A 27,020-nucleotide genomic window follows, 5' to 3' on the forward strand; every position below is an offset into this window, starting at 1 on the left:
ATAAATAAAAATTATAATGCCTTTTTGGCCTCTCTACCAGATGCCTTGTTTGGGAAAGCCATGGCCCTAAATCTCTGCATTTGTTTGAACCTTTTCTTTGGGTGAACACTATATTTTTTGTTCCAGAGCAATGCGCGTATTTATTTCAGTTTGAGTGAAAACTGAAATCCAAATGTGCCTAAACACAAAATGCTTGGATGACTTAATAGAGATGCAATAATCAATTGTATGTAATCAATTGTATGTAATGTATTTCGAACTACTTCACCTTTTGCTATCTCAAATTGTTCCCTTTTTGGTAGGGTCAACCTCTGTTTTCAATATTCTCCTTCATCCCTGGGTTAGCAGTGCTGTTCTTGTGGAGATAGCGCTGGACTGAGATCCAGGAAGTCTGAGCTTAATATCTGTTCCTGAAGCCTCCACTGGTTCACTTAACTTCTCTGTGATTGCATCTTTTGGCTTCAGACATGAAAATCAGGAGAGAAAACAGTTTTTGCCCTGCAGCCAGTGCTGTGTGCCTGTCCAAATTTCTTCTCTTAAAAAAAAAAAAAATCATGTTTATTTTTCCCCCCATTTAAAATGCACTGAATCATGTCAAAGCCTCCAGGTGCCTCAGCATCTTTTGGATTCTTCTCAGAGCTTGCGCTGATGTTTTCTGGTGACAAGGGGCCCAGAACTGAATTGTAATTGAGAGGTTTGCCTTTGGGGGTGCTCGACAGCCCTCAGGAGAAGCTCAGCAAACTGGAGCCTTAGTGTTTCCTACCTGTGGCATTGGGAAGTTGACTGAAGGGCTTGAAGCCGTGTCAGTGGAAGATCTGCAGATGGAGGGCAGTGAGTGGCCTGCAGTATGAATGTGTACGATCGGCACAGAGAGCTAAATGTGTGTGCTCTCGGCAGTAGGCAGCTGGGGTGCAGGGCTCAGTCTGCTCCTGTGCTTTCACCTCCCTCTTGAGTGCCCTGCAAGCTTCTGTTCAGCCACTGCTCAGACTGGCAGCTTGAGTAAGTGACAGCTCCTGCCAGTAAAAACAGCAGATAAAATCTCTCAAAAGCCCCATGCCCTCTAAAGCAGGTATTTCTTCTGAGCAGCGCTGCCTCTGCTGCGTAACGTGTGGTATGGCTTGCAAGCAGACGACAATAATATAACCAGAAAACAAACCTGTGGTACAGAGGTGTGGCAACCAGCGGCACGGGCGATGACTGACAGCCGTCTCTGTCTGACACCTGCTCCATTCAGGGGAAACCATTCCTTTTGAAGCTGTTCCTGACCTCGGGCGTGTTTCTGTGCAAACTCCCTGTCAAACGGTGCTCAGCCCAGCCTGCCTCTCCTCCCGCCCTTACTGGGTGAGGAGACTTCTGCACACAGGCACAGGCCAACTGCAAGCATCCAGTGCAGCATCCAAATATTATTTTATTTATAACCCCAATCCCATTTCTCAGCACTGTCAATTTTTTCCCTTGCAGAGAAGCAGAAAGACAGTTAAAGGGACTTTTGGTGACATCCCCCCTGTTTAATGAAGCTTGGAGTTATGGGCAAGTGACTCGAACTGCCGTTATTATCTGCATGAGTGACTGAAGGCCGAGGGTCTAGCAGTGTGCAAAGAGCTCCACTGCAAATGTGCACATTGATCATTCCTAATCAGACCAACCAGGTCAGGGGTGCCGGAGAGATGGAGAGCTCTGAAAAAGCTGACAAATGAAGCAGTGGAGCTTGGGGGTTAATGTAATATTCAAACAGAATGAGGTATTCATTTTCTTATAAGCTTGTCACTTTTCCCTTCCTCTGACATTTTGCCAGAGACTAGCATGAAGAGGCAGGGAGAGTGTGAGAGCGTGTGAGAGAGAAATGTCCTAGATGGGGGGTTGGGGGAGCAGGAAGGCAAATCCTATAGGGGTGGGGAAATGCAGTGTTTCTACATCGTTCTCTCTTTTTTGAGTGTTTTGCACTTTTTCTTCTGTAGTAGAACTTTTTTTTTTTTAATAAAAAAAAAGATCCTAAAGCACTATCTTCTTTACACTTCTGCAGCCAAGATGGTTTCGTTATTTTGCAAAACAACCTGCTCAGTCTGGATTGTCTTAAAAATGGGCTGGACTGTGGTGTGTATCAAGTCAGAAATGCATTTTCCTCAAGGGAGACAACTGTTTAGCATCCTAAGAGGTGAAGAGCTGTGTGGTATTTATTTATTTTTTCTCCAGAACCACTGCTCTGAAGTCTGTGAGCAAAACAATACACCCAGAAGTATCCTCACTACCTTACCTGGGCTTCTGATGACTTTCTGGGTTGTTAATAATACATGCTAGATAGAGGAGTTTTCTGTCTCTGCCAGAAATTCACTGTAGATTCCCGGGCACTACATGCTGGAAGCTGGGTCTTGTAACCCATGTGAGGGTTGTAATTAAGTGACATAACCAGGGCTACTCAGCTCCTGTTTAATAGGGACAAACCAGAGCACAACAGGTTTGGAGGTTTATTCCAGTCATCCCTGCAGGGCTGAAGGACTTCAGATGTCCCTGTTCTCGGCTCTGGACTTGAATCAGATGAGTATTTGGGTTAGGGCACAGCTGAGGCTTTCGTACTACCTGAGTACAGGAGGCATCTTATGCTTCAGGGAACTCTTAGCAAAGGGATGCCTGGAATTAGTGACTGGAGAGATTTATTTGGCACTCTGCATGTTAGGAGGACTTAATGCTCTAAAGAGTAAGAGAGGCCTGAGAAATTACAGGTCAAAGCTCTGGTAAGGTCTTTGCCGATTCAATAACTATTCCAGCATTGCAATGCCATATACAGTGCTGAGGCCAGCTGTTGTGAGGGAAAGCTGCCATGGGAAGACCTGGAATGCCCAAGAACTGAAGATTCTGTGCAATGCAGCAGAGCTCCAGGGGTTGAGATCTAGCGAGGATCCAGCTTTGGCCCTGGACAAATCTACCCATTCTTTCTCTATTTAGCTGTTGATCAGAAAATCATTCTTAAAAATCATTTTTTTTTTTTTTAGTGGAGCTTCTTTCCCATCAAAAATGTTTGAGTTCTTCTGTTTTATTGGAAGTATTTTTTTCCATCTAGCAATTACTGTAGAATTTACAATTAATTGATTTGGTTGTTCCATCCTAGATGTTACATAACTGGGACTCTGCCTAGTGAGATTCTACAGCTCTTGAGCAGATTTCATAAGCATGGCGAGAGGAAACACCGGCACTATAGGACATATACATTTCTTGGTTTTAGGCTGGTCTTAGTACTAGTTTTGTGATGAGGTTGGAGGGGGAAGTGGAAAGTGAGAGGAGGAGGAGGAAAGGAAGCATATTGCTACCTGTCTCGTACCTTTGGAGTGAATTACGGTTACAGTTCAAAAATAATGAAAGCATCCTATTAACTTCTGGAGACATTAGGCTGCAGTCTAACTGCACGGCTCAAAATATCAGATCTGACAGGAACGTGTAATAGCAACTGCAACAACATATAATGAAAAAATCTAATTTTTTTTTCCCCAAGTACTGCTAAAAGCACAAAAGATGAAAGGAAGGCCTATGGGGTAGTCACTAGGCTTGCTCATGTAAGATGTGAATTCATCTCTCATTTCCCACCCGGGTGGTATGAGACCTGGGATAAGCAGCTGATTCTCCCCCCTCTTCCCCCTTTGTTTCTCATATCCTTTCAAGATGTTCCTTTTTCTCATGTCTGTTTTGACTATCAGTTCTTCAAGGCTGGCATGATTTCTTATTATGTTCCTTTTACAGAGGGGCTGTATTCCAGAAAGAGCCTGTCCTGCAGTTCAGAAAAATAATCCTGAATATTTCTTAATGCCTACAACCAGAATTCTTTAATCTTCCTCCTTTAACCAGTACTGCACTCTACTAGCTACCTGTGATGTTGAGAAGCTGGCAACGTTTTCCTAAGACAATCTCTGTCTCCTCATCAAGCTTCTGTCTCAGAGATTCATGTGAAACATTTCAGTTTATTCAGCCTTTAATCAGATGTCTGACCTATTCTGAACAGTGTTCAGCTGATGACCTCTTCGTAATAAACAAGTTTTAAACCACCTGCCACATCAGATTTTTTTTTCCAGGAAATAAATATGAGACAGCAAGGAGAGCTAATCACTCCAAATACTGCCCTTTTTGCCAGGCCACTCTCTCTTCTTCCCTGAAGTGATTAATTTACATTTTTGGAAAAGCATGACTGTCCCACTGCAAAGAAATGCTACAATTTTCTTTAGCCTGGGAAGAGCTGCTGTTTGATGGGGGAATGCAGTACGCTTAATAAGGAAAAAAGTTAGTAGTGAATTCTCCTGAAATTAACACTGTCTAAGACACTTTCTTCTGCTAGAGTTACACGAGTGAAAAGGTGAATGCAGACACCACGCTCATATAGACCTCCTTTGGATGTCTAGTATTTAGGAACTTGTCGGTTATTGTGAGAGACAAGGAGAGTGTTTAGTGAACTCTGTAAGATGTTGCTAAAGCTGTAGGCCCTGATTCCCAAAAATATGTTGTGTGCAACTTGTGGGGGGGAGATCAGTAACTTTGAGCTGGATCTTGATATTGAAATGACTTAAGTGACTTTCCTTGTTTGTTTTTTTTTTTTTTTAATAAGCAGTAGAACTGGAAAGTGAAGAATTTTTTTTCTTTTTTTTTCTCTTTTTTAAAGAGATTGCTGTCATCCTGACCAAACTACTGTAATCTTTGGAACACTTCTTTTTGGCAGCTTCAATAGCAGATGAGGAAGCTCAAATGGGGAAGTGAATGGATTCCCTTCACTGTAAGGGTGATCGCTGCAATGGTAGGTAGAACAGAAGATGCTGAACATAATGTTCCATTTTCAGGCTATGGTCTCTACATCTTGCTAATAACTCCTTTTAATGTTACTAAATGCACGTTCCTGCATTTTCCTTGTCAAGCATTCTCCTTGAGCAAAAATGTGCCGGAATAGTGTACTTGGGTGCCAACTTGGTGCAAAGTGTTATAAAAATTGGTAATTAGGGCACCAGTTCACTGGTGTTTTAATGGAGGCACTTTTCCTGAAGTGTTCTCTACTCCCTCATTTGTCCACCTGCTTAATGCCTGTACTGCCTTGGCCTGGCAGGTGCAGAAACAGTGGAAATGAACGGAGGTGAATATCCCAAATTCTGTTACATCCTGCTGTTGGCATCACTGTGATGTTAAGGACTGCAGTTATTGCAGGGGAAACAACAAATATTGACAAGACTTGGTCTCTGTACTAAGTAGTACCAGCCCCAACGCTCCACTGTTTGCTAATAATGTTGATTTTTCAAACCACATTGCTTATGGTTCTGTTCCCTGATGTTTCTGAGAGAAGTGTTGAAATTTGTTTAGATCAGAGGTGCCATCACAAATGTTGCCAAGCAAGTAATGTGATTGTTCTCAGATAGCCGTGGCTTCAATGACGCATGGACCTTTTCTGCTGGGGGGATTTAAAACCGATAAACATGACAGGCAATAACAGTGCCTGTTTGGTTTCCTTTCTAGTCCCTCTGGATTGTAAGATGTTCCAAGATGATTTGGTAATAGTTGAACTTGGCCCTTTCCTCTGGCTCCTTGTGTGATGTTGAAGAAGTCATAGCAGTGGAAAAATGGTTTTCAATTAGTACATTTAGTCTTCCTTTGTAACATTACGAGGAAGCTATTGAAGTTGGGGTTCATCTTCTAACTTCTGGACAGTAAGTTGTAGGACAGGCTGAAAACATGCAGAGGGAAGGTGGGAGCTGTATGTTGTCCTCTTGGAAGAGACAATTGGCCGGGGCAGAAAATACAGCTTCGGGCAAATTATCCCTGTTCCAGCATTACTTGCCCTTTATTCAGACAGTAGTTTTCTGTGGTAGGAGTTTACAATGTTCCTGCTGTGCTCAGCAGCCTTGAGCCTCTCCAGATATTCCAGCATCACAAGTTATTTTAGATAAAACTTAATTTTTTAAAACTCCTTTTTGTGTAGTTTCTGGGTATCCTGAACACCTGAGACTTTATTTGGCTTATGGTCAAAATAGAAAAGATTAAAACAATTGTTTCAGTCTTCATTGGACGTAAGAAAATGTTGCCTGTGGTTTCACTTAACTGGACTTTGATGGAGAATATAAAAGGGGGGGGAAAAAGTCTCAATTCATCTAGTAATTTTCCCTCTTTCCCACTAGATGGCCAATTGCATTATGTCCAAGAACCTTCTTCTGTCTTGATATCTGGGAGGCTCTTAGTGACACGAATATGTCTCAATCTGCCAAAGCCCAGATGCAAAAGCTAGACACAAAGCACACTATCCAGGCAGGAAACTTTCAGGCAATACCCTGCTGGGTCATAAATAATTTTTTCCATTACTTGAATTTCATCATCTCTTATTCCCAATAGAAATAATATTCAACAGTAAAAGCAAGGGACAAGACATCTGTTAGAAGGTCAGGAACTATAACGAGCAACATCACTTGAAACTGTGTTTGAGACAGGAGAGTAGTATATAGCAATGTTTTCTTGTTTGCTCAGTTTCCATATGTTTTGTTTTGTTTTTCCTTTAAATGGCTTGGCACAGATTCATCTTTTGTATGAAATATTTATTATTGTCTTATTTACATTAATTTTGAATGCTTCACCAGAAATCTGATCTCTCTCTGGTTTATATGCTTGCTTCCCAATAAACCAATTAAAACCCAGCTGCTATGCAGAGAAAGTGAGTGTGAATCAGATCCTCTTTCCAAGGATTGTTCTTTTATAGATAGCTGTTGTGTCCTATTTGCCTGGCAAGAATTTAATTCCTCTGAAGAAGATGACAAACATCTGATATTTCACTTGGAGATGGAAAAATCTAAGAATTCTTAAAATGGTTCTGGCAAATACTTTTAAGGAAAGTTATAGCTCTGTTTGCTCTCCACCTGCTATTCTTATGTTCAGAACCGGATAGTTCTTTGTCTTTCATTGTATTGTCTGGACCTTCTCAGATGTGTCTTTACAACAGGTACCATCTGTTTTTTCACAGAGGTTCAATTAAGTTGTCTGTTCAAGCTCATCTTGGAGGCCTGTGTGCAGAGAGATTAGGTCTGATTTGCAGTCCCTTTCTGCTTGTGGCCAGATTTTAACAGAAATGTAAGTGCCTCAAGATGTCGCTTGGATGCTCATGAGATTGCTGGAAGTAACAATGCCACTGATTCTCATGACTTAGGTGTTTTGCTTTAGAACTGCCTTTTCATAGTTTTTAGTCAAGTTAAACAGTTGTTATTTGGCCAAAAGCTATGGATTCTGCCATCCTTCTCTGTAGCTTTGCGGTCTCTTGTACCCTCTAGCAATCAGATTACTGTCCTGTCGTGGATAGTCTTCTCCAGGAACTCCAGTCAGCCTTGAGTGACTCAGGACATATTTTGTCTGCATTTGCTCTTATTTGCCCTTATCCTTGGAAGCAAAGTGCAAAGACTGTCTATGGGAACTGCAAATAAATGATAGTTCCCTGTAAAGTTCAAGCTGGGGAGAAAAAAGAACTTAATGCTGAGAATGGTCCTTGCCGCTCTCTCAAATAAACACTGAGCTCTTCTGAAGGCACTGGAGCCAATTACAGGAGAAACTGGGCTGAGCAAGCAAGGAGCTGAGCCTGCTGAATGGTGATGTGTGGTTGTGACAAAATGGTACCAGGGAGCCAGCTTGCTGCTACTTGCAGACTGCTGCAGAATGTACTCTAATTTTTGCAATCAGGCAGAGAACAGGATTGGGGGGCTGGATAAAATATGATTTTGTTAAATAAAATAAAAACCAACAGTCTAAATAGAAAGAAAAAGCTGTAATTAACCATGGTAGAAGGACCCCCAAAATCTGTTTTGAATAATCTTTTTCTCCAAGTAATTCTTGCACCAATGGACAGAGTTAGGAACTGCTCCTTAGCAGTCAGGATCTTCCTTGTGTGTAGCTGCCAAACAGAAGGACTCAGATCACACCAGCCCATTTCTGTATTTCTTCTGTCTCCTACTTAAGTTGAACACTGTTCTGCAGATTCAGACTTTCCTGGATGTCATTGCAACTGTTGTACTGATGACAAACAGCAGTCTTTTTCTAACAGATCTGACAGTAAACACCACCAGTAGAACAGGCTCCTGAACATCACAATGTTCAGTGTGGCATAATTCATGCTGAGCTGGGATGCCTTGGTACCAGCCTTGTATTTCTGTGTCAGGTTCTTTTCATGGAAGAGATACTTGCATGGAAAAGCCTGTGGGGTGAACATGGTTGGTTGTATCCTGCTAGAAATCTTTGTTTCTAGCTTTTTGTCTTCTGAGGAAACATGCTGTCAGAGAAGCCTAAAGCAACCATGCAAGTTCAACAAGGAAGATGTCTCTTACCTGAGCTGTGTGACAATGTGTGAGCTGCAAGTTATTCTGGTCTTTTGTTGACCAAAGGGGAGGAGTTGCTGAGGATTTAGAAAGCTCAGCTAAGAATCCTGTCAGTCAGGGCACATCAAATTAGCATCATGCCAATGAAAAGACGTTTTGGGTACGCTTAGGACCAAATAGTGCTCTCAGCAAAGGCAACAGCAGTTCTGCTGCTCAGTTCAGTGCTACTCCAGGCTTTACCCATCTCATTCCACTGTACTTCAATAAAAATTTAAATAAGGCTTATAGCCATACTGTTAATTAGCAAAGAGAAAGTGAGCTGAGTGGTCTCCTCCATGCCTTTTTATGTTAATACAATTGTACATCTTGTAAGTGCCTATTTAAACAGCCCTGTTTTGCTGTAGGGCACAGTCAGAAGCTCCTAGGGTAGTGGTTTTCAAACTGAGCTCTGCATTCCACTGAGATGTCTACACGCCTTACATCTTTGGGATCTGTGGAACGTGTTCCATTACTATAGTTAGTATTATTTTTCATGGGTCTGAAGAAAGGCAGAGACCTTTATAGAGCACATCCCACTGACTTTCAGGTGGGTTACATTTACAAGTTTCGTAGTGCTTTTGAAATACCTTCTGTAAAGAATCTTGTATTTAATTACATAGAACAAGTGCTTAGCTCCATAGAGACCTCTTCACCTGAGCAGTCTCTTCGGGACCACATAAAACACACGATTCAGCTTAAGTTAAGAGAACCACAGGACTTAAAGGTTTTAATGATTTTCCAAAAATTGCTCTGAGTATCTATTTAATAGTACTGTTACATAACAAAGTTGTCATTCAAGCTAAATACTGCTCTACGTAAAATTGACATCCTGATTTTTTTCCCTCATATTTGGCAAGGAATAGGCTGTGGTAATTTGAATGTCTTTACTGCACAGATGAAACTACATCATATTGTCTTAGCGCTCAAGTCTTGATCCTAATCCTCCTGTTTTAATAGATGGAATTAATGATCCTACTTCTGTCACTCTAGAAGAATACTAGGTAATTTTCAAGGGGAAAAAACTAACCATTTCCTACTGAAATTTAACATCTCCAAACTTCTTATTTAGAATTTACTATGAAGAACCAAAAACATATGGGAATTTAGAAAACAAACAAAAAACCTATCAGATAGTAGTTTATTTTTTATGAAGTGTTTAAAGGTTACTGTTGAATATTTTGAATGAAATTCTTTGTGCGGTGGTAAATGTTGAAGAATGTTTCTACAAGAGTTTTTTTAACCTCAATCATTACCGTATCCTTGAACAGTTCAGAATATATAAATCAGATAGAAATGTTATTTGCATACCCAATTAGCAAGATTAAAACTAAAAGTGCATACCATTTTGGTCCATTTTAGAGAAGGGGGTCAGAACTAGAAATCTTTAAAGGAATTAAGATGTTTCTCCTTATAAAAAACTCAGCAGAGGATTCAGTGTTTTATTATGCATCTCTTCCCCTTGATTCCTCGTATCAGCCATCCGCTATCCCCTTCCTACACACACACTCTTCTGTCTCTGTGTTTTCCATCAAACCTGGAAATGCCTCCTGCCTGCCAGAAAGACAAGATGGCTCAGTCGCCCTGCAGTCAATCAGACAGCTTGGCTTGCATGGGAGAGCCTGGCCAGCCGAGTCACATTTTGACCTCTTTCATCTGCTCATCTGAAAAGTTTTGGATCTACACAAACTCTTGATAGCACGCTGCTCCAGCGTGCCAGGGCCCCCAAAACAGCTCCAGCCGCTCCAGGCTGGGAAATTGGTGCTGCGGTCACATTTTAACCCCACGGCACCCAGCAAGGCTGGTAGAAAGGCCTGCTCTTTGCTGGTTTGAAAAAATATCCGTATTTGCTGAAGCTGGGCACGCTGCTGTCAGCCTGACTTATTCTTATAAACCTTTTTGAAGGGACTTTTGCTATGCAAACAGCTACTGCACTTTTGTCTTGTTACATTTTTTCCCTTCCTGCCTGAATCATTTTTGGCTGGGGCTCCTGGCTAAGACAGTCCTACGACCGGGACATCCACAGCCTTTTTCAGTGGGGACAGCCAGCTGCTAAACACAAATACACAAGTGGGGCAAGAGTGCGTTCTATGTATCATTTAATTAGTTTTATTTTATTTTATTTTATTTTATTTTATTTTATTTTATTTTATTTTATTTTATTTTATTTTATTTTATTTTATTTTTCCTTAAAGGACGAGGAAATACGTTGTGCATATATTGTTTCAGCCGTCCTAGAGAAAAAAAGCTGACTCCCAACGCTTTCTGGGCGAGGCAGACCGCCTGAGGCCTCTGACGCTGAGGCAAACACGGAAGCCGAGCCCGGCGCCTCCTGCCGCGCGCCGCCCTTGCGGCCGCCATTTTGGGTGGTGCCTCAGGGCCGAGGCGCGGGCTCGGCAGGTGGCGCAGCGCCATTTTCGCGTTACTGCAGCCTCCCTCCACCTGTCCCCGTCGTCGCCTCCCCTCAGGTGGACGGCAGGCAGGGCTTGGGGCTGGAGGTGGTGTAGGGGACAGCAGTGAGGAGGCAAGGCGCTTGTCGGGCCCCCATGCTTTTCGTGCAGTCACGTGGAAGGTTCTGAAATCTGTTCCTGGAGTTCCTGAGGGGAGCCGCTGCAGTGAGGAAGGTGCTGCTGCCGGGAAAAGGGTTGTGGGCTCCCAGGGTGAAGTCCTGGCACTAGCTCCTTATTCCTAGCTAATAATCCTGTATTTTTCCTCTCAGTCTGAGGAGGGGGGCCTTGTGGGCTTCTGTTAGGGAAAATAGGGGTTAGCACTCTTGGGAACTGGTGACCTACCGTACAGAAGCAAAGGCAATTGAAATGGGGTAGATAGCCTGTATCCCACTACTAGAGATCAGTAGCTTTTCTATATCATAGGGTATAGTTAGTAAAGAAGAGATTTATTTTATGCTTTGTGTTCAGTGTGAAATAGGTTATCTCTGCCCAATGTTGTGTAGTGGCTTTACTGATGCAAAGAGGCCTGAAGAGTCTCGATTTTCTGCTGTGGTAGCATTTCATTTTATTGCTGCTTATGTGTTGTGCTGTGGGGTAAGTGAGGAAGATTTGTGTGAAGGAACTTCACCCTCTAAAGTTGCTTTTCAGATACTTAATTTTCATAACCATTTTTTTTCCTTATTATTTTTCAGTGTTTGAACAGTATCTGTGTAAGGGTCTGAGGGAAGGAATTTCATCCCTATCCTATATGCTGTTCCAGTGTCAGTTTTCTGTTATATCTCTGGTGTGGGCAATAGTAATTCCTAAATGCAAAATTAACTCTAGCAGGTGTGTAAATCTTGATGCAAAAAGCTGTACATAAAATCTGTACTGCAGTGGTCTGTAAAGAAAAGAAATTGGCACTTGTTTATGGCTTTTGGTGTTGGTGGTTGTAAAAGCTGTTGAGGCTGTTCTTATTTTTCTGGTGTGGCCATATCCCTTTTTTTCCTGGTTGCCCAACTGACAGTTTAGTCAATCTGTTACACAGAGGTCAGAGTGGCGTCTGCACATGGAATTAACTGATGTAGCTTCCTTTCAAGCAGCTTTTTGTTTCGAATGTTAGCCGCTGCTATGCCGTGTTCAGGGATCTCTGGTCTCGATGTTTGAGATGACCTCAGTGCTGCTCCAGTAGGTAAGGAGAGCTCATCCATGTAAAACGGCTTCAATTAATACTTAATTATATGAGGTGATGCTTCTGCGAGAGTAAGCTATCCCAAGGCATTTACAACTACCCATGCCTAGTTGCACTACATAGTTTGTGCTGATGTAGTTGGATGTTTGCTACTACAAATGCAAGAGTTAAAAGTCAACTGTTAATTGATGGGTCTAGTATGTCTTGTGTGTGCTGCAACCTTGTTGTAAGGAGGATTAATACATTTAGAAAAAAAATCTCGATTTGTAATGTTCAAAAAATTTCATTTTAATGGCAGTCGAGTAGTTTTACTTTAACATTCTTATTTAATCCTAGGATGTTTCTTTATGTGAGACTAAGGTTTGGATATTTTCTTCTTTTTAAAAAGCATTGATTCCTGGCTGCTACTGAAAGGAGAATTTTTTTTGTTGTTGCCTGTTTCTCTGGTATAATGCACCAGGAAAAAAAAGCACGGAGAGGTGCTGTCTTGGGATCTGATGCCTAAAGTAAACAGACCAGGTAGATACTTTAAGAGTATAATGAGCTCTAATCTAAATTGTGAGAAACAGTTGCCCATGCTTGTTAGAGTAGGCCTTCAAGAATGTTTCTTGTAATTTCAACCTTTGTATCTGCAACTGAGAAATACTTTGGAGTGAGATCAAGTTCAAATTTTTGAAAGGGGTAGCATTATTGTTCTTGTACTGCCAGGGAAATGGAGTCAGGGAGAAGGAGAAGACAGCAACACATTTATGTACTGAGGTTTGACGAAAGGAAATAATTATGACTCTGTAAAGTGTCAGTCATTCAGTCTCTCTTTGTTTTGACAGATTCAATTCTAGTGATTGGTGGTAAAGAAGATGAGTGTTAGGGAGATTTGAAGCAAAAAAATTTAATGGGGAGAAGTAAGGGGAGAAAAAAAAAACTGTCGAAGACAATTTCTGGCAGGCAGTCCAGTTCCTGGTGCAGACAGATTGGCTGATGTTGATTGTTGACAGCTTCTGCAGCTTGCTAATTACAACTGTAAAAAATTCAGGTGAATGACAGTAACTTGAAATGTTAATTCTGCTTTTTTTTTTTTATTATTTTGCAGCTGCAACTGTTAGTTGGCTATTGCTGTAATTGATGGACACTGGCAGTTGCTTAGACAGATGGAAATTAATACTTGTGTTACCGTTAGAACTCGCTTTCACAGTCACGTTTTTATTAGGCTCCTGCACTGAATTAATGTGCACACAATGGTGCATAGAGAAGGAGCAGACGCAGCTCCTACCTGAAGAGCAGCCAGCAGCACTGCATGTCTCTGAAGGGTTGTGCATCTGTAGGCTGTGGTAAAGATAGTGGGACTGCACCAAAATAGTGTTATTAGCTCGGACGCTGAGGGCTGAACCACCCTGGAGCTGAGCAGGCAGTTCTTCAGGCTTGTGATTTATCCCAGTAATTAGGCTGGCTTTGGAAGAGCGGATATAGATGCGAGGAGGAGATAACTGTGCTGAATGGTCCTCCACGTGAAATGGGTTCAGTTTGGAGTCATTTTCCTTTTCTAGCACTACTGTTTTAAATCTGATGGATGTGTCTTAAAAAAAAGTCTTAAAAAAGTGTAGCAGTAGTGTGGGTTCTTCCACTGGAGTTAAAACTCTGGCGGGCGTGGAAGGGAAAAAACTGTGGAACAAGACAGAACTATCATGCCTGTCTGCATTGAAGGCATGTGTATTGAAAAAACCCAAATGCTTTCTGACACCACAATTAACAAAATATGGTCTCTTATGTCATAAAGCTGGGAGGTGTGAACTCTGAATAAAGAAAACTTCCCTGCAATGCCAGTATTTCATGTGGGCTTTTGTGTGCAGGCTGTTCTGGATGGTATTCTTCCATAAGGGAAATGGTTTCTCTGTTTCACCTGGCCTTTTACTTTCACGAAATTCGAAGGTTGTTTATATAGCCAAGACTTTCTTCTGTCCCCAAGCCTCCAAGCCTGCATCAGGAGGAAGTAGTGGAGTTCTTGACTCTGTTACTTTTTTGTATGGCCAGAAAATGCTTGAGTTGGTAAAATAATTTCTCAATTCATTTAAGCATAGGAAAAGAAATAACTTGTATTTTTTTTCTTTTTTTTTGCACAGGTCATATGCAGGTAAGAAGGTAGTTGTTTGGTTTTGGAGTTGTTTTAATGATACCATACAGGTAACTGAAATATGCCTAACTCTTTGAGCTGGGACTATCATCTTAATTTTTTTTGCCTATTTTTTTTATATTAAGGTCAATGTCTGTTGTAATGCAGCTGCTATTTCTGTCAGACCTATGCCCCTTGAGTTGCATGGCAGTTTATTCAGGAGACCATCTGATTTTGCTTCCTGCTTTCATGTCCCTACGTAGCTGTATCTGAGTTACTTGAAGTAGCAAGCTGCCGAATTTATTTCAGGCTCTAAAACGTCAGTGTTTTAAAATGTCCTATTTTTCCTACTGCAGTTAAGAAGGCTTGCTCACTGTAATGCTCTGAGAAGTGTTAAGTGTTACCTGGATGAGAGTTTGCAGCTGAAGACGTTGCCAGAGCTTAGAAGTAGAATTGCTTGCATTTTGGAGATGATGGAGCTGTCAATCCACACTAGAGCCTGCTTGCTAGGGTAATGAATGCAAGAACTGGCCTTGTACCTTCTGAGCTTGAGAAAAAGCGTAGATGTTCTTCAAAAATTGCTGTAATAATGTGGGAGCCTTTTAAGACTTAAGTCAGTTGATGGCAACGTGATTTAAGTGGATCAGAAGTGCAGCTGTGATCTTGAGTGTTGTCTCTTGAGTTCTAGTTGCCCATGTGTCATGTGAGTTGCAAGTGACTATGGTGTTGGCTGAAAGGAAAAATGCCTACAGGTAGCATAAGTAAAAGCAATTAAGAATGTGAAATACAGCACAGAGGAGAAGTAGCAGTGAGGTGAACATTTGATAAGTAGAGGAGTGGTGTTGTGTGTGGAAGAAACTAAGAGAATTCCTGTTAGATCTGAGAGTGGGCTTCCTTTTGTGGAATGCTGGTTCAGGTAGAGTCATGGCTGATGTCACAACCGACTTACTTCAACCTCACAGGGCTTGATGCTGAGGGCGTAGTCCCCCAGGATTTCACCTCTCGCAAAGGACTGAAGTGAGTCAGTATACACAGATCTCTCCTCACGTGCATTGAGGGAGCTCTGCAGAAGCGTTGGTCAAACAGGTCAAAGGGTTGGATACTTTCTGAGTAGGAAAGCTCTTAAATTGAGTCACCTGAAACATGCTTTATTTTAACAGTTTCCAGACTACAGTGCTTCAAGTCAGCGAGGAAGAACTTTCATTGCATGGCATTCAGCGATAGCAGCAAAGCAACTCCCTTTTGCGGACGTGTTCGCAAGCTGTGTGCAGAGGTAGGCTGGCAGAATGAATAGCAGCTCAGCTCTTGGTGCAGGTACTGGCTGTTTTATTGTTTGTGTGGAGAGAGGTCATGCACACAGTCCTCTCTCCCCTTTTGCCCTGCTCCTAAGCCTCCTCTGACCAAACAGGTGCCTCATCTTAAGACCTGCCAGGTGTGGCTGACTGGTAGTTGTGACCTCAGAGCTGAAGTGTAAGCAGCTGCTAACAATTTCTTCACTGGGCTGGTTAGCAAAGCTTTGCTGTAAATGTAACTGTACACTTGCACGCGACACAGGAGATGTTCATGGGCTAAAGGTAGGATCGCGTTGCCCGCTGCTGTGCCAATTACTGGATATTAATGGCAGGATAGCATGCATATGCCTAAACTGGGAAGCAGAAGGTTAATAGACGAACAGCACCAGAAGATCCCATTTATCAGTTTCTATTTATCTCTCCTTGGGAGGTGGCAGGTTTACAGTAAATACCTTCTGTCCTCCTAATTTCCTAATGATGGGGATAATGATGGAGAATGGTGAAGTCATTAACTGGGACAGCCTCTGTGCATCACTCTGTCAACCACATCTCTCCAAGACCTGCGATGAAAAGTGATGGGCCCCAGCTGTTCACCAGATTCTCTTCCCCTCCCCCCTCTCCCCATTCTCAACCCCAGTTGCAGGCTTAGCAGTTGAGAAGGGAAAAAATAAAAAAGAAAACCCACGAACAAAAAGACAAAGGGCCAGTCCCTTCCCATGCTGGAGCCACTCTGCCCTGCGCTTTGTGTGTGTGTGGGACGGAGAACCAACCTGATCCCATTACAGAGCTCTGGGCGTGGCGCTAGCCTTGGGCATAGCGGTGTCGTGCAGATAAGGAGTGCAGAACCGAGGAGAGCAGTGGCTCGCTCAAAGGAGCAGAATGCAGAAGCAGGTTGTACTTTTAGGAATGAGGCACTGCATTTCCATGGTGCTGTCTTCTGCTGAAGAGCTTGTTAAAAGTCTGTAAAAACGTTCAGCATTTCTCTGTATCTGAAGTATTATGCCGGAATACTGATGCGTTCCAGTGTCTACACAATGGCGGGGCAAACAGTTATCAGAGTTGCCATATATTGGGGATAGAGCCTGGCCACTGTATTCTCTTTGTAGTTCTATTTTAAATCCAGTCTTTGAAGCTACAATTTCAAGACATAAATATGCCCCTGGAACATGAGATGAACTTCACATAAAAATTTACTTAAGTTTTTTCATTGAAGAGCTTCACTTTTTTCTGTGTCATGCCTTTGTAGCTGACTTTGAGTTTTTCATTGTATTTGTTTTATATGTGGACAAAGGCTGTGCCCTAATCACTGATTTCAGAGGGTAAAGAGTGGCTTACCATTTTTAACGGGTGTGTATTCATCCAGGGAATGTATTGGTGATTTATTGCCAGCCCTGTTCAAAACACAGCATTCCTCCTCGGTGAGGAGAGGAAGAAAGTCCCCACTGTGGAGACAACTGGGTTTTCTGTTACAGTGGAAGGGGAGAATCTCACATACACTCACTTGGTATGCTCGTGGTTTTCTGGTAAATTTGAGCATGTGTGCAATCATCAGCAAAGCTCCTTGGTCTGACCTATTTTCTAGTAATGTGATAGTTCTCCATTGAGATGTCTTTTTCTTAATTATTTAACTTAACTCATGAGCTAGTATAGCAAAACCACAGTCACTTGCAGTGGCCTTGAGTACAGTGTAATACAACAGAGCTGGCTAGGCCTTCTGCAGGTACTTGCCACCTTCTCCTCTTGTTTGTCAGCCATTTGCAGTGGCTTCTGCATGGAAATCTTTTGAAAGGAGGGGCCTGTCTGCAGTGAGGTTTTCCTATCACATCTGCCATTTGTCAGGCTCATAAAAGAACTCTTGAGCTGTGGGAGCTTTGTATTAGAAGGGTTCATTAACTTTCAAATGTTTCAATTGAGAAATTTCAGAGCTCTCAGCAATAGACCAAGGTGGCCAGCTCAGCCAAGAGCGTCCCCTGACAGTCAGGTACAGATGTGATTGCTAGTCAGAGAGCTGTAAGAAACCTAATAGTGTCCCAGAAAGTGTCATACTTGAGCTGGAGAGACTTAAACCAAATAGCCCAGAGAGACTGTAAATAATTTTTGTTAGGCTTTAACAGATAGCAAGGCAGAGGAGCCTTTAGCCTGCAGTATGCCAGGAATTCAGTCTACAAGGTTGTAATGCATGTGGGTCCCATCCTTGTGTGACTCATCTTGTATGTAAGCTACCCTGGAAAACATGACAGTAGATAGAAAAACACAGTTGTGGTGAGATAAAGTACTCCACTGGCCTAATCTTGAGCAGGTGACTAACTGTTCTTATGTGCTTCAAGCCGGGATGGGTTGTGGTGGTATAGTGAGGTGCCTTTTCTGAGTTATCTCTCTATAACTGCTGTATCTGAGCAGAGGGATAGGTTAAAAATGAAAGACAGTGAAACAGTTCTCTCTTTGGGGAGGTGTGGTGTTATCCATTTAATGCATTAGAAAAGATTGAGCTCCCTGAACGCTTGTTCTGCTTTATCTCCATATGCTAGATGCTACTCTGGGCCGTATGGATACACAAGGATTTTTTCATTGCTCCAAACTAGTCTGGTGGCTAGCTATACGTCAGGGAATCCTTTAAGAACTCTGACTTGTGTTAACCAGCTCTGGTGTCCCTTGGCTATTAACTTTATTTTGTACCTTCAGATGGTCACAGCGCTTTAGGCCAGGGAAAGTGACATTTGACTTTGCTGTGTAATAACGCAGGTCACTTGTCTTACTTGACTAGCCCAGCGCTGTAGCCCAGGGTTCCTGTTTGCCCCAAGTCTGTTATCTAGCCTTAGTTTAGAAATGTGAGGGGTGTGCTTCACAGTGATTGCAGCCATCCCTTGAACAAACTGCAGGGCTTTTGCAGTTATTTTGCGGTGTCTTGTCGGGCTGCTTTTCAGTTAGTTGCCCTTGTGTAGCTTTTCCTAGCTAACATTTGATACGAGTGAAATGAAGCTTTGGATTTCAGACCTGCTGTGTTACCGTGGTTCCCATGAGAGCTCCTAGAGCTCCTAGCTGAGATGTAGAATATGCCTAGTTGTTCATGTCATAACTTCCTCTGGTCTGACTATTCAGTGTCCAGCAATAGAAGTGCAGCAGTTCTGGGCTAGGTTCAGCAGCATCAGCTGTTTTTGTGGCTAGCCTCTCAGCTTTGACACCTCAAGCATGACACAAATCAGGCTAAAAAGAACAAGCAATATTAAACATCTGTTGACTTCTAAATAAGGAAAATCATATTAGTCACTCTAAGTAATCTGCATGATAATTTCAGGAAAACACGAGGTGATTTCTTTCAGAGGAAGAAATAGCTGATGTATCTTTTCTATACACATGAACTAGCTGTGGAAAAGACTAAAGAGCTGAGCACGGACAGAAGTCTTGCTTCTGTGAAGTATGTTTGTTGGAGAAAAAGAAGGCAAGTCAAATTGCCTACCATTGTGGAAATTTGTTCCAGATGTGTAAAGTACAGCATCTACAGCACTAAATCTTGAGGAGGATGGATGCTGTTACAGATATTGCTGGTCAAGTGAAAGAAATGTCACTGGAGCATTGTAATACGTCTCCAAAATCATTTTTTCAATTATGTGTAACATACAGCAGTGGATGACTTAAAAAGTCATCCTAGCTGACAGCGCAAAGGCAGCAAAATCTTATACTCAAGTCCATTTTTAAAGGTGCAGAGTGTACACATTAACCCTCTGTCTATAGATGGTTGAAAGAAAAAAAAGAGGCAGTTTGCAGTGGACATTATGCTCTTCTTTCAACTTGTCTTAGCCACTTTTATTCTAGAACTGGCCATTGCATGCAGTCAGAGCTTCCAAAGGGAAGTGTAGCAATGCATTTCTGCAGACTGTTACGGGTGGATCTGTGCTTTGCATTGATTTCAGTGGATTCTGGAAGCATGTTCGAAGTGAGTTTTTAACAGCTTTTTTCCCTTCCAGAATAAGATCAGCACTGATCATATTTTAGCATTCCCTTGGCTCTCTACATAGTCTCTTGGGAATCCGCAACTGTCAGCTGAGGAGAAGCGTTTGGAACAGGGTGAATACAAATGCTTTGCATCAGTTGAGTTAAACATCAGGTCAGTGGCTGTCCAGCCTGCATGTATACCAGAGAAAACTTGGTCTTGTTCATGTGATCACCATGTTGTTGTTAACTGAAGTATTAAAGAACTAGTGGGTGTTTTTGTACTGTCCTGCCGAGGGCATTATGGAGATCGTGAGCCCATTGTGTTAGCTACTTAACAGTATTGAGGCTTCTTGCTCGCAGTCGATGACAGTAGGGAGTGTGAAACCATTGTGTCTTTGCAAAGAGGAAACCAATACTGCAGGCAGAGCATCCAGCTGGTGAAAGAAGCTCTGCAAGTAGCAGTCAACAGCGTAAGCAACTGTACGGTATGAAGTTCTCCCAGGGCTTGCATGCTTCTTGGTCGTATTACATTGTGGACAACTCTGGATTATGCTTTGTGGATAAATAAGAGCCTCCCTGCTCTGCCCCCACAAATCCATCACAAAACACAAAAATGACAAAATACCATGCTGCTAGAATACTGTGATGGGGTCACAGGCCCAACTAAAGATCACCTTGTATCGCACTTCCAAGTGACAGTTGCCATTGCTGTCGTGTGCACCATTTCCCGCTGCAGTCCAGAGGAGGACCTGTTTGTGCTGGAGCGTGGGCAGGATGGGAGCTGTGTATTATGCAAAATGCAGGTAACTGAACGTGGCTGGTCTGCCTGCATGCAAGTCGGTAAGAGACTTAAGAGCCAAGCCTTCTTTTGTTCAAGATACCATTTTGTTTGAAACATGATGCTGGTTTTGGCCAAGTTCTTACACAGCTGCTATCTGTGTAATAGCTGTTAAAATTCTTTGGAGGAATTGAACCTGTGAACTGCTGCAAAGAATTCTGTTCCTTTAGGGTATGTTAATGCTACTGAAAAGCAATCCATCTTAGGTTTCAAGTCTTGTAAAGGAAACTAGAAAATGTACGGCTTGTTTCCAAAAGGTTGTGTGTGCCCATGTGTGGGGATGGGAAGGGGGAGAATGTCCGTTCAGTGTGTTTATTTTCCAGGTACACCAACTGGAAGGATTATTCCTCTGGCTTTCTGAGATGCTACTACTATGAATTGAAGCCCTTGGTTTGATTAAAAAGAGGCAGCTAGGTATTGTGTGTATTACCACTGACTGCCTTTGCTCAAAGGGAGTGTGAAATGCTGTATCTGTCATGGCACTAGGATGCGGCAAGGGGATTCTAACAGCAATAGGGAATCTAGGCATCAACTACCTCTCTTCCAGAAGAGCACTGTTGAGATGTCTTTTCATATGTAAGAAATCCTCTACCTGCTTATTTTGGAAACCCCTTGGTGCGATCCCTTCCTCCGCTACCCTTTATATTTTCTCCCTAATATCCTTAATGTTAGTTATATGGTATTGATCTTGGCATTCACCAAGCGTTTTGTTTGGTGTTTTTACTATCACTATGTTTTTGCGACTCTAGATTTAGTATTTCCCTGCCTTTTCTTGCCCTTACTAACAGCAGAAACCCATGCAGTTCTGTCGTGTTATCATTTTTCTTCCTATAAAGCATCTATGACATAGGGACCTTGAAGCCAGGAGCTGAGGCCACAATGCTCAGCAGACTGTACGTACAGCTTTTTCAGGGGTAACTGCTGTAAAAAATCAGCAACACCACAGTGCAGAGTTATACCAGCCTCTTTGGAGTTATCTCTTATTCACGTAATGTAATGCATGTTCACATATTTGGTCAGCCACAGTTATTTTGCCTGGCTACACAGGCTAAATTTAAGACCCACACTGAACATTTCTGTCACTTTTGCTGTTCTGGCCACTATGCTTAATCAAAGAGCTGGAAGGAAAGCTCTCATTAGAGAAGGTTTTTAGTCATACACAAGCCTGTGCTGGGCTAATGGAGGCTTGATGGAGCTCTTGCTTTTGGTTACGGTTGGTCTGCTTGGCCTGATCTAGGCCCTAGGCAGAATGAAGAGAGAGCAGAGCAGGCTTTTGTGCCGGAGTAAACATGATGGCTAAAGATGAAGACGATTTTGTTCCTAAGGCTGGTGCTCTGAGCCTGAGGAGCCTAGCCTGCTGTAGCAGCCAAGTGCTGTTGTATGCTATGACCAGAGAGATTGTTGCAAACATATAGGTGAAAATGGGAGTGAGTAGCGTGAAAAGGGAATCTGAACTGAGACGGAGTGAAGGGGAAAGAGGGAAGATGAGTGGAGTGTACTTGAGATATCTGCCAAGTTACCCATAGTGTTCCTAGCTTGGTGACCAGGCTTTGTCAGACCTGTCTCAGTCAGTCTGTCCTGTCAGGAATCAGTGCAGAGATGAAGGGACAGATGGGGGAAAGGAGACAGAATATAAGGGAGTACATGATCTCACTCAAGGGACGTGTTAAATTTAAGTTTTTGTTAATAGCTTCATAGTGTGTTAGTGTCTGACCTTGCAGCGAGGATTTGTAAGTACTTTGCCTTTCTTCTTTTTCTTTGCTTTCTGCTTTTTATCTTCTTAGAGTAATAAAGATGCTCAGCTCCAGAGAGGTCCTATAGGAATTGAATGCTTAAAACACGTAACATTGCTCTATGAGGAGAAATGGAGGAAGGAATGTGAATAGGAAGGGGGAGGAGACTTGTCAGGAACAGTTTTAGGACTCATCAAAGCAGGATGGAGGGAGGGGGTAGTCCCTTCCTGAACATGATCGTCTTGTCATTTCAGTAGACTCTGTCCTGACTCAGAGCTGTGCATCAGTGCTGGGAACAGTGCGCGTTATGTATTGGCCTCTGCTCAGAGGTGCTGATGTCTTGCAGATTGAAGGGAAGGACTGATGGCTGTTCCTGCTGTGCAATTAAGAAAGGCTACAGGTTCTCTCTTGATAGGGGAGAGGGCTCTCCCTGCTTTGCAGTACAAGGCTGGGAGTAGGAACGGACTGGAACTCAGATTGCTACCAAGGCAGCAGTAAAAGGAATAGCTCACTGCTACTTTTGATCATGCTGTGTCTACTTTGCCTCAGGCTTGTGTCTACTATAGAAGGTTCTGTGTGAGATGGCACCAATCTGGGGAGCTGGGGCACTGCAGAAGAGGATAACAGAAGGGCTAAAGAAAATGAATAACAAAATGACCAACAAGGGGGAAATCCATTTCTAGTTCTAGGGTAAAAGCTGATCCGCACCAGACCAATTACAGTTTGGTGCCATTTGTGAGTGTGCAACTGGGGATTTTTATCAGAAGGGTTCCCAGTGATGCTTTTAATCACAGTATACAACTTAAACACCGTGATGATGGCAGGAGGCATAAGACAGGCAGCACAGTATAAGTGTGACAAGGTGTAGCTGGGAACAATGTGGAGTAGGTAATTGCCTTTCTAATATTTAGTCACAATCTTCCTGTGCTGCGACGGGTCCCAAGCACACGGCAGAACTGTCTAAAACTTAGGGTTTTTCTGTCATATGTTTATTTCATTTCTTTTTATATATCAAGGGGACAGGGAACATTGTTTTGATGGCAGAGGCTCCTCAGACAAGCTGTCTGGATTGATCTATACAGATAACTTTGTGCTAGAGATGGAGGGTGTGGCTGAGCACTGAGGGACAGCTCTGGAGGCCTCCTGGGAGCATAGCGCAGGTTGGTGGATGGGTCTGAGCCGAGTGAGTGGTGGTTTGTCAGACACGAGGAGAGTCTGCAACGGAAACCTCTTGGGAGTTGTTAAATACAAAAGGGCCTTCCTGAGTTCAAGAAATCCTGGGGCTCCAAATTGTTAGGGGCTGGAAGACTGTTTTGACTGAGTGTTGCCACATGTCTGCTTTCTTGTACTCTCTCCAAGGTGTCCACTTCTGGTCTCTGTCACAGCGTGCCAGGCGAGATGGCTCTGTGATGTGAGCTACTGTGGTTGTTAGGAGAGCTGCTGCAGAAGTGATGCGTGTCTGAGGTAGCTCTGAGTTCTTAGCTCAGTATGCACGTGCCTTCTTACTGATTGGCCTAAATATTCCTGATTTACTCATTTTTGAAACAGAGCAGAGAAAGCTGGGGTTTGCTGGGGTTGTGTAGGAGGGGCAGACAAGTTCCTTCCCATTACATTCGTACACAAGCAATTCAACATCCTTGGCCAGTGACAGTGCTAAATTTTGGTTAACTGTGGCCAGACAGTGGAATATTTGAGCTAGTGGATAACTCCTCGAGTATGCAGAACTCGACTGAGGTATCAGAGCTGAAGATGAAGGTAATGTGTCATGTTTCAGTACCTAAATGACTCAGGCAGGCATGATTCAGCACTTCGTGTATTCTGGCTATGGCTTTGTCTCAGCTTTGCTTTGAACTCACATGGCTCACCTGTTTGCTAGAAGAGTTAGGTCAACAGTACTATGGGTTGTTCCCTGAGATATTTATTCAGTGCTTCTTTATGAGTGTGTTGTGAGTCCTGTGCTAGTGCTCTCCAGTGTCTTCCTGATGCTGTCTCCAGCCCTACTGAAGGATGGGCTCTTGCTCCATTTTGCTCCACGGCGACGTATTCCTGCAGAACAGGTGAAGGTGCGTGTGACCATAGATACATTACTCTTCAAGTCATTGGAACAGTGCTTTTGCTGAGGATCTGGTACTTGCTGGAGCAATGGTTGTGGTATTCATCTGTAGGACACCACAGCTTGTAGGCAGTCTTACGTGGAAATAACCTTGAATATACAGCCAGGGTGTATCCTCCAAAGAAGTGTACAGCACGAGCAACCTGGAAGGTCCTAGTGTAGCAGGGAGATGGGCAGCAGAAGGGGCTGGCCGTGGATGCAGGAAGAGAGATCATTTATGATGTATATATATGATTATGTATGGTAAGGTGTGGATGGGACTACTCAACTGCTTTATACATAAATTTGTGTACCTATTATAAGGGTATAGTGGCTGTGGCTTTGCATTTTCCTCTTTGAGTGAGTCCGTAGTTGTCTGGCCTGATAGGCCTGTGAAACTTTTGAGGAGAAGACTGAATTAATCGCTGGGCGTGCAGGAGGTGAAAAGGCCACAAGTAATCCAGTGTTGATCTAGATACTGCTGCCATTGTTGGTTTTCATTGGTTTTCTACTCTTTGTATGACAGTTTTCTACCTGTGTTAGGTCTTGATTTATCCTTGGTCTGTGAAATGCTGTGCACCCCACCCCCATGCTGCTGTCAGAACAGTAAAGCAGTATGAGATAATTTTGTATCATGCAGCCAAAAGAAAGGAAAGAAGTATCTTAAGTGACAAGCATTAAATCCAATAAAAAGGAGACATTCATCATGCATGTGCAGTCATATTTTTTGTCATCTCCTTAGACTGTGAAAAGGTGCTCATGGTAAAGCTTACTTAAAATACACTTAGTCTTTTCCTGTTGACATTTGGGATTTTTTTTTCAGCTTAAGATCTCTTAAATTACAGGGGTATGTAAGGTTTTAGGACACTATTGAGAACAATTGGCAATGCCAAAAAATATTTTTTGGTGTTTGAATGTGTATGTTTATCTAAACAACTACATGTAACAAAAGCAAGGATAATTCTTAAATTATGGAAAGATTAGAGGGGAAACTGAACAAGGCTATATTGAAGTATTAGCGTGGTAGGTAATGACGTTGCAAATAATTGGTTGCCTAAATACCATCTCTGCTAAGATATATTTTTCTTTGGATATATTGTAAATTAGTATTTTCATTTACATCATGGTGTTGAGTGTATTTTGCATGGAAGGAAGTAAAATTTCAGTTGAAGATGGAAGACAGAATTTTTCCTACAGGAAACTTTTTATATGGGAGAAATACTTCCGATGCTCTAGTGTTTCCTAGAGGTCCAAAATGTGTGATTCGGGGCAGGAGTTGAGGTCCTGTTCCATGTCAAGATCTGAAGTTACTGTTCTGTTGGAGGAGCTTTCAACCCTACTATATCAGAAAGTTGAGTAGATGAAGAGGAATAGGAGAGTGCTCAGAAGTGAGATACCTCTGAACGTTCCCAAGCCAGAGAGCTTCTGCTCCTCTTAGAGGGAGATGTAATAGGACGTGGTAGGAAGGCTGTGACCTGGCCTGTTCCTAGACTTCACCTGGGCTCATTGGTGATGTGAAGCGACCAGATCAGATCCGGCTCTGCTGTTGGTCAGACCTTCCCAACTCGTTGCCTTTGTCTGTATCGCTCTACACAGCTAATTTTGCTGCCATCCCATTATGCATCATCATAAATGAAGCTACTGCTGAAGTCAAAGGGTAGGAGCTCATGTGTAAGTGAACGTTCCTCTTATTCTTGTTACCGATTGGACCTCTGAGATCAGCTCTAACAAGCACAGTGCAAACAGCGGTTTAGTTTGTTGCATGCCACTGGGAAATTAAATGTCTGCCAAGTTAATGTCACTTAAAATTTGCAATGACACTTACTGCATTTGACAAAACGTAGAAAAAAGAGGTTCCAATTAAGCAGAACTTCAAACACAGCAGCTCGTGCGGTTTATTTTGGAGCTAGGATATTCAGAAAGGTCAGTCTTTCAGTAAGCTAACCTGCGCCATTTACAGCATTCGCTGGAGCTAATGAGCACTTTGCTCGGTTACATAATGGGGGCTTTATGCAAAGAAAATTCTGATGGGGTTATGTAGCTAATGTACATGGTGAAAGCAGCTTTGCCCTATAAATGTGCACTGGGGAAGCACTGTATGAAAAAATGTCTTGTCTGTAATGTCTTCTAAAGACAAAACGCCCATTCTGCCCTAGGAACTGACCGTTCAGAAGATGGTATTCTCTGGCAGGAGAACAAGTGAGGGAGTGAAAGAGAGGAGGTCAGTTAAGTCCCCTGGGAGGAGCGGTGATCTTTACTAGGAAGCAGTGATCTGAGCTTGGAGAAATCCAGGCATTTGGACATCTTCTTGCTGGGTCTCATTGAGAGTAACAGTTAAATTTCTTGACAGTTAATTTCATGTCAGGTAAAATAGGCATATCAGGACTTCTGCCCTTCGTGTGCTTGAGCTTTCATTTTGCAAGGAATTACTCGTGCTTATTTTACTTGTAGATGTGGTGGCTTTTACAGAGACTGCAGAACAGAAGGATTGGCATTTGCTGCTGTAAAAACCTGTGTAAGTTTAAGTAGGAATATTGCTTTTTAAATAAGAGGTACAAAGAGTTCCATAGGCACTAATAGCCATTGCAATATTAGTGCCATGGACAAAAGGCAACATTTTTGGCATCTTAATGTTCCTGCTGATGTAATTGGCATCTTAACCATTCTAATTATGTAATGGGATGGTGGTTTTGAATTGTGATGTGGCAGTAGTACCTTATGAAAGGCAAGTGGAAATTTACTGCTGCATTCCACGTGTATAGTGTATGTTGATAAAAGTTTGGAAGGAAGGTGGTGAAGTCTACTGGTAGGTTTATTTGTCAGATGTCTTAAATGTTCATGGTAATCAGCTTCAAATAACTTCTGTCAAAAATAATGCCAGCTGCTGGTCTTCTGAGTGTCTTTATTTTTTCATTGGTACTGTGCTCTGATATTGTGAAAATATCTGAAAATAGACATTTAGGCAGAGCTTTCATAAATGGTGGTGGTTTTGGTCCCGATAAATAAAACAGTGTTTTTATCTTGTTGTACAACAGTGTTTTTTTAATCCACTGTTC

At 42.5% G+C, this 27,020-nt stretch overlaps 1 protein-coding gene and 1 long non-coding RNA gene across 3 annotated transcripts in view; both read left to right on the forward strand.

Annotated features, from left to right (window-relative positions):
- Nucleotides 1–6,253, forward strand: part of LOC106041884 (uncharacterized) — a 52,769-nt gene extending 46,516 nt beyond the window's left edge. For both annotated transcript variants that reach the window (XR_010831395.1, XR_007167298.2), the window contains one exon: nt 4,643–6,253. This is a non-coding gene — a long non-coding RNA (uncharacterized lncRNA). The remainder of the gene's footprint in view (nt 1–4,642) is intronic.
- Nucleotides 6,254–8,204: 1,951 nt separating this feature from the next.
- Nucleotides 8,205–27,020, forward strand: part of LOC136790685 (uncharacterized) — a 98,888-nt gene continuing 80,072 nt past the window's right edge. The window contains exons 1-3 of the mRNA XM_066995993.1: nt 8,205–8,340; nt 10,652–10,972; nt 15,237–15,349. Coding sequence (XP_066852094.1) covers nt 8,205–8,340; nt 10,652–10,972; nt 15,237–15,349 — 570 coding nt within the window. The remainder of the gene's footprint in view (nt 8,341–10,651; nt 10,973–15,236; nt 15,350–27,020) is intronic.

The sequence above is a fragment of the Anser cygnoides genome, chromosome 4, assembly GCF_040182565.1.
Source record: "Anser cygnoides isolate HZ-2024a breed goose chromosome 4, Taihu_goose_T2T_genome, whole genome shotgun sequence".
Classification (NCBI taxonomy): Eukaryota; Metazoa; Chordata; class Aves; order Anseriformes; family Anatidae; genus Anser; species Anser cygnoides.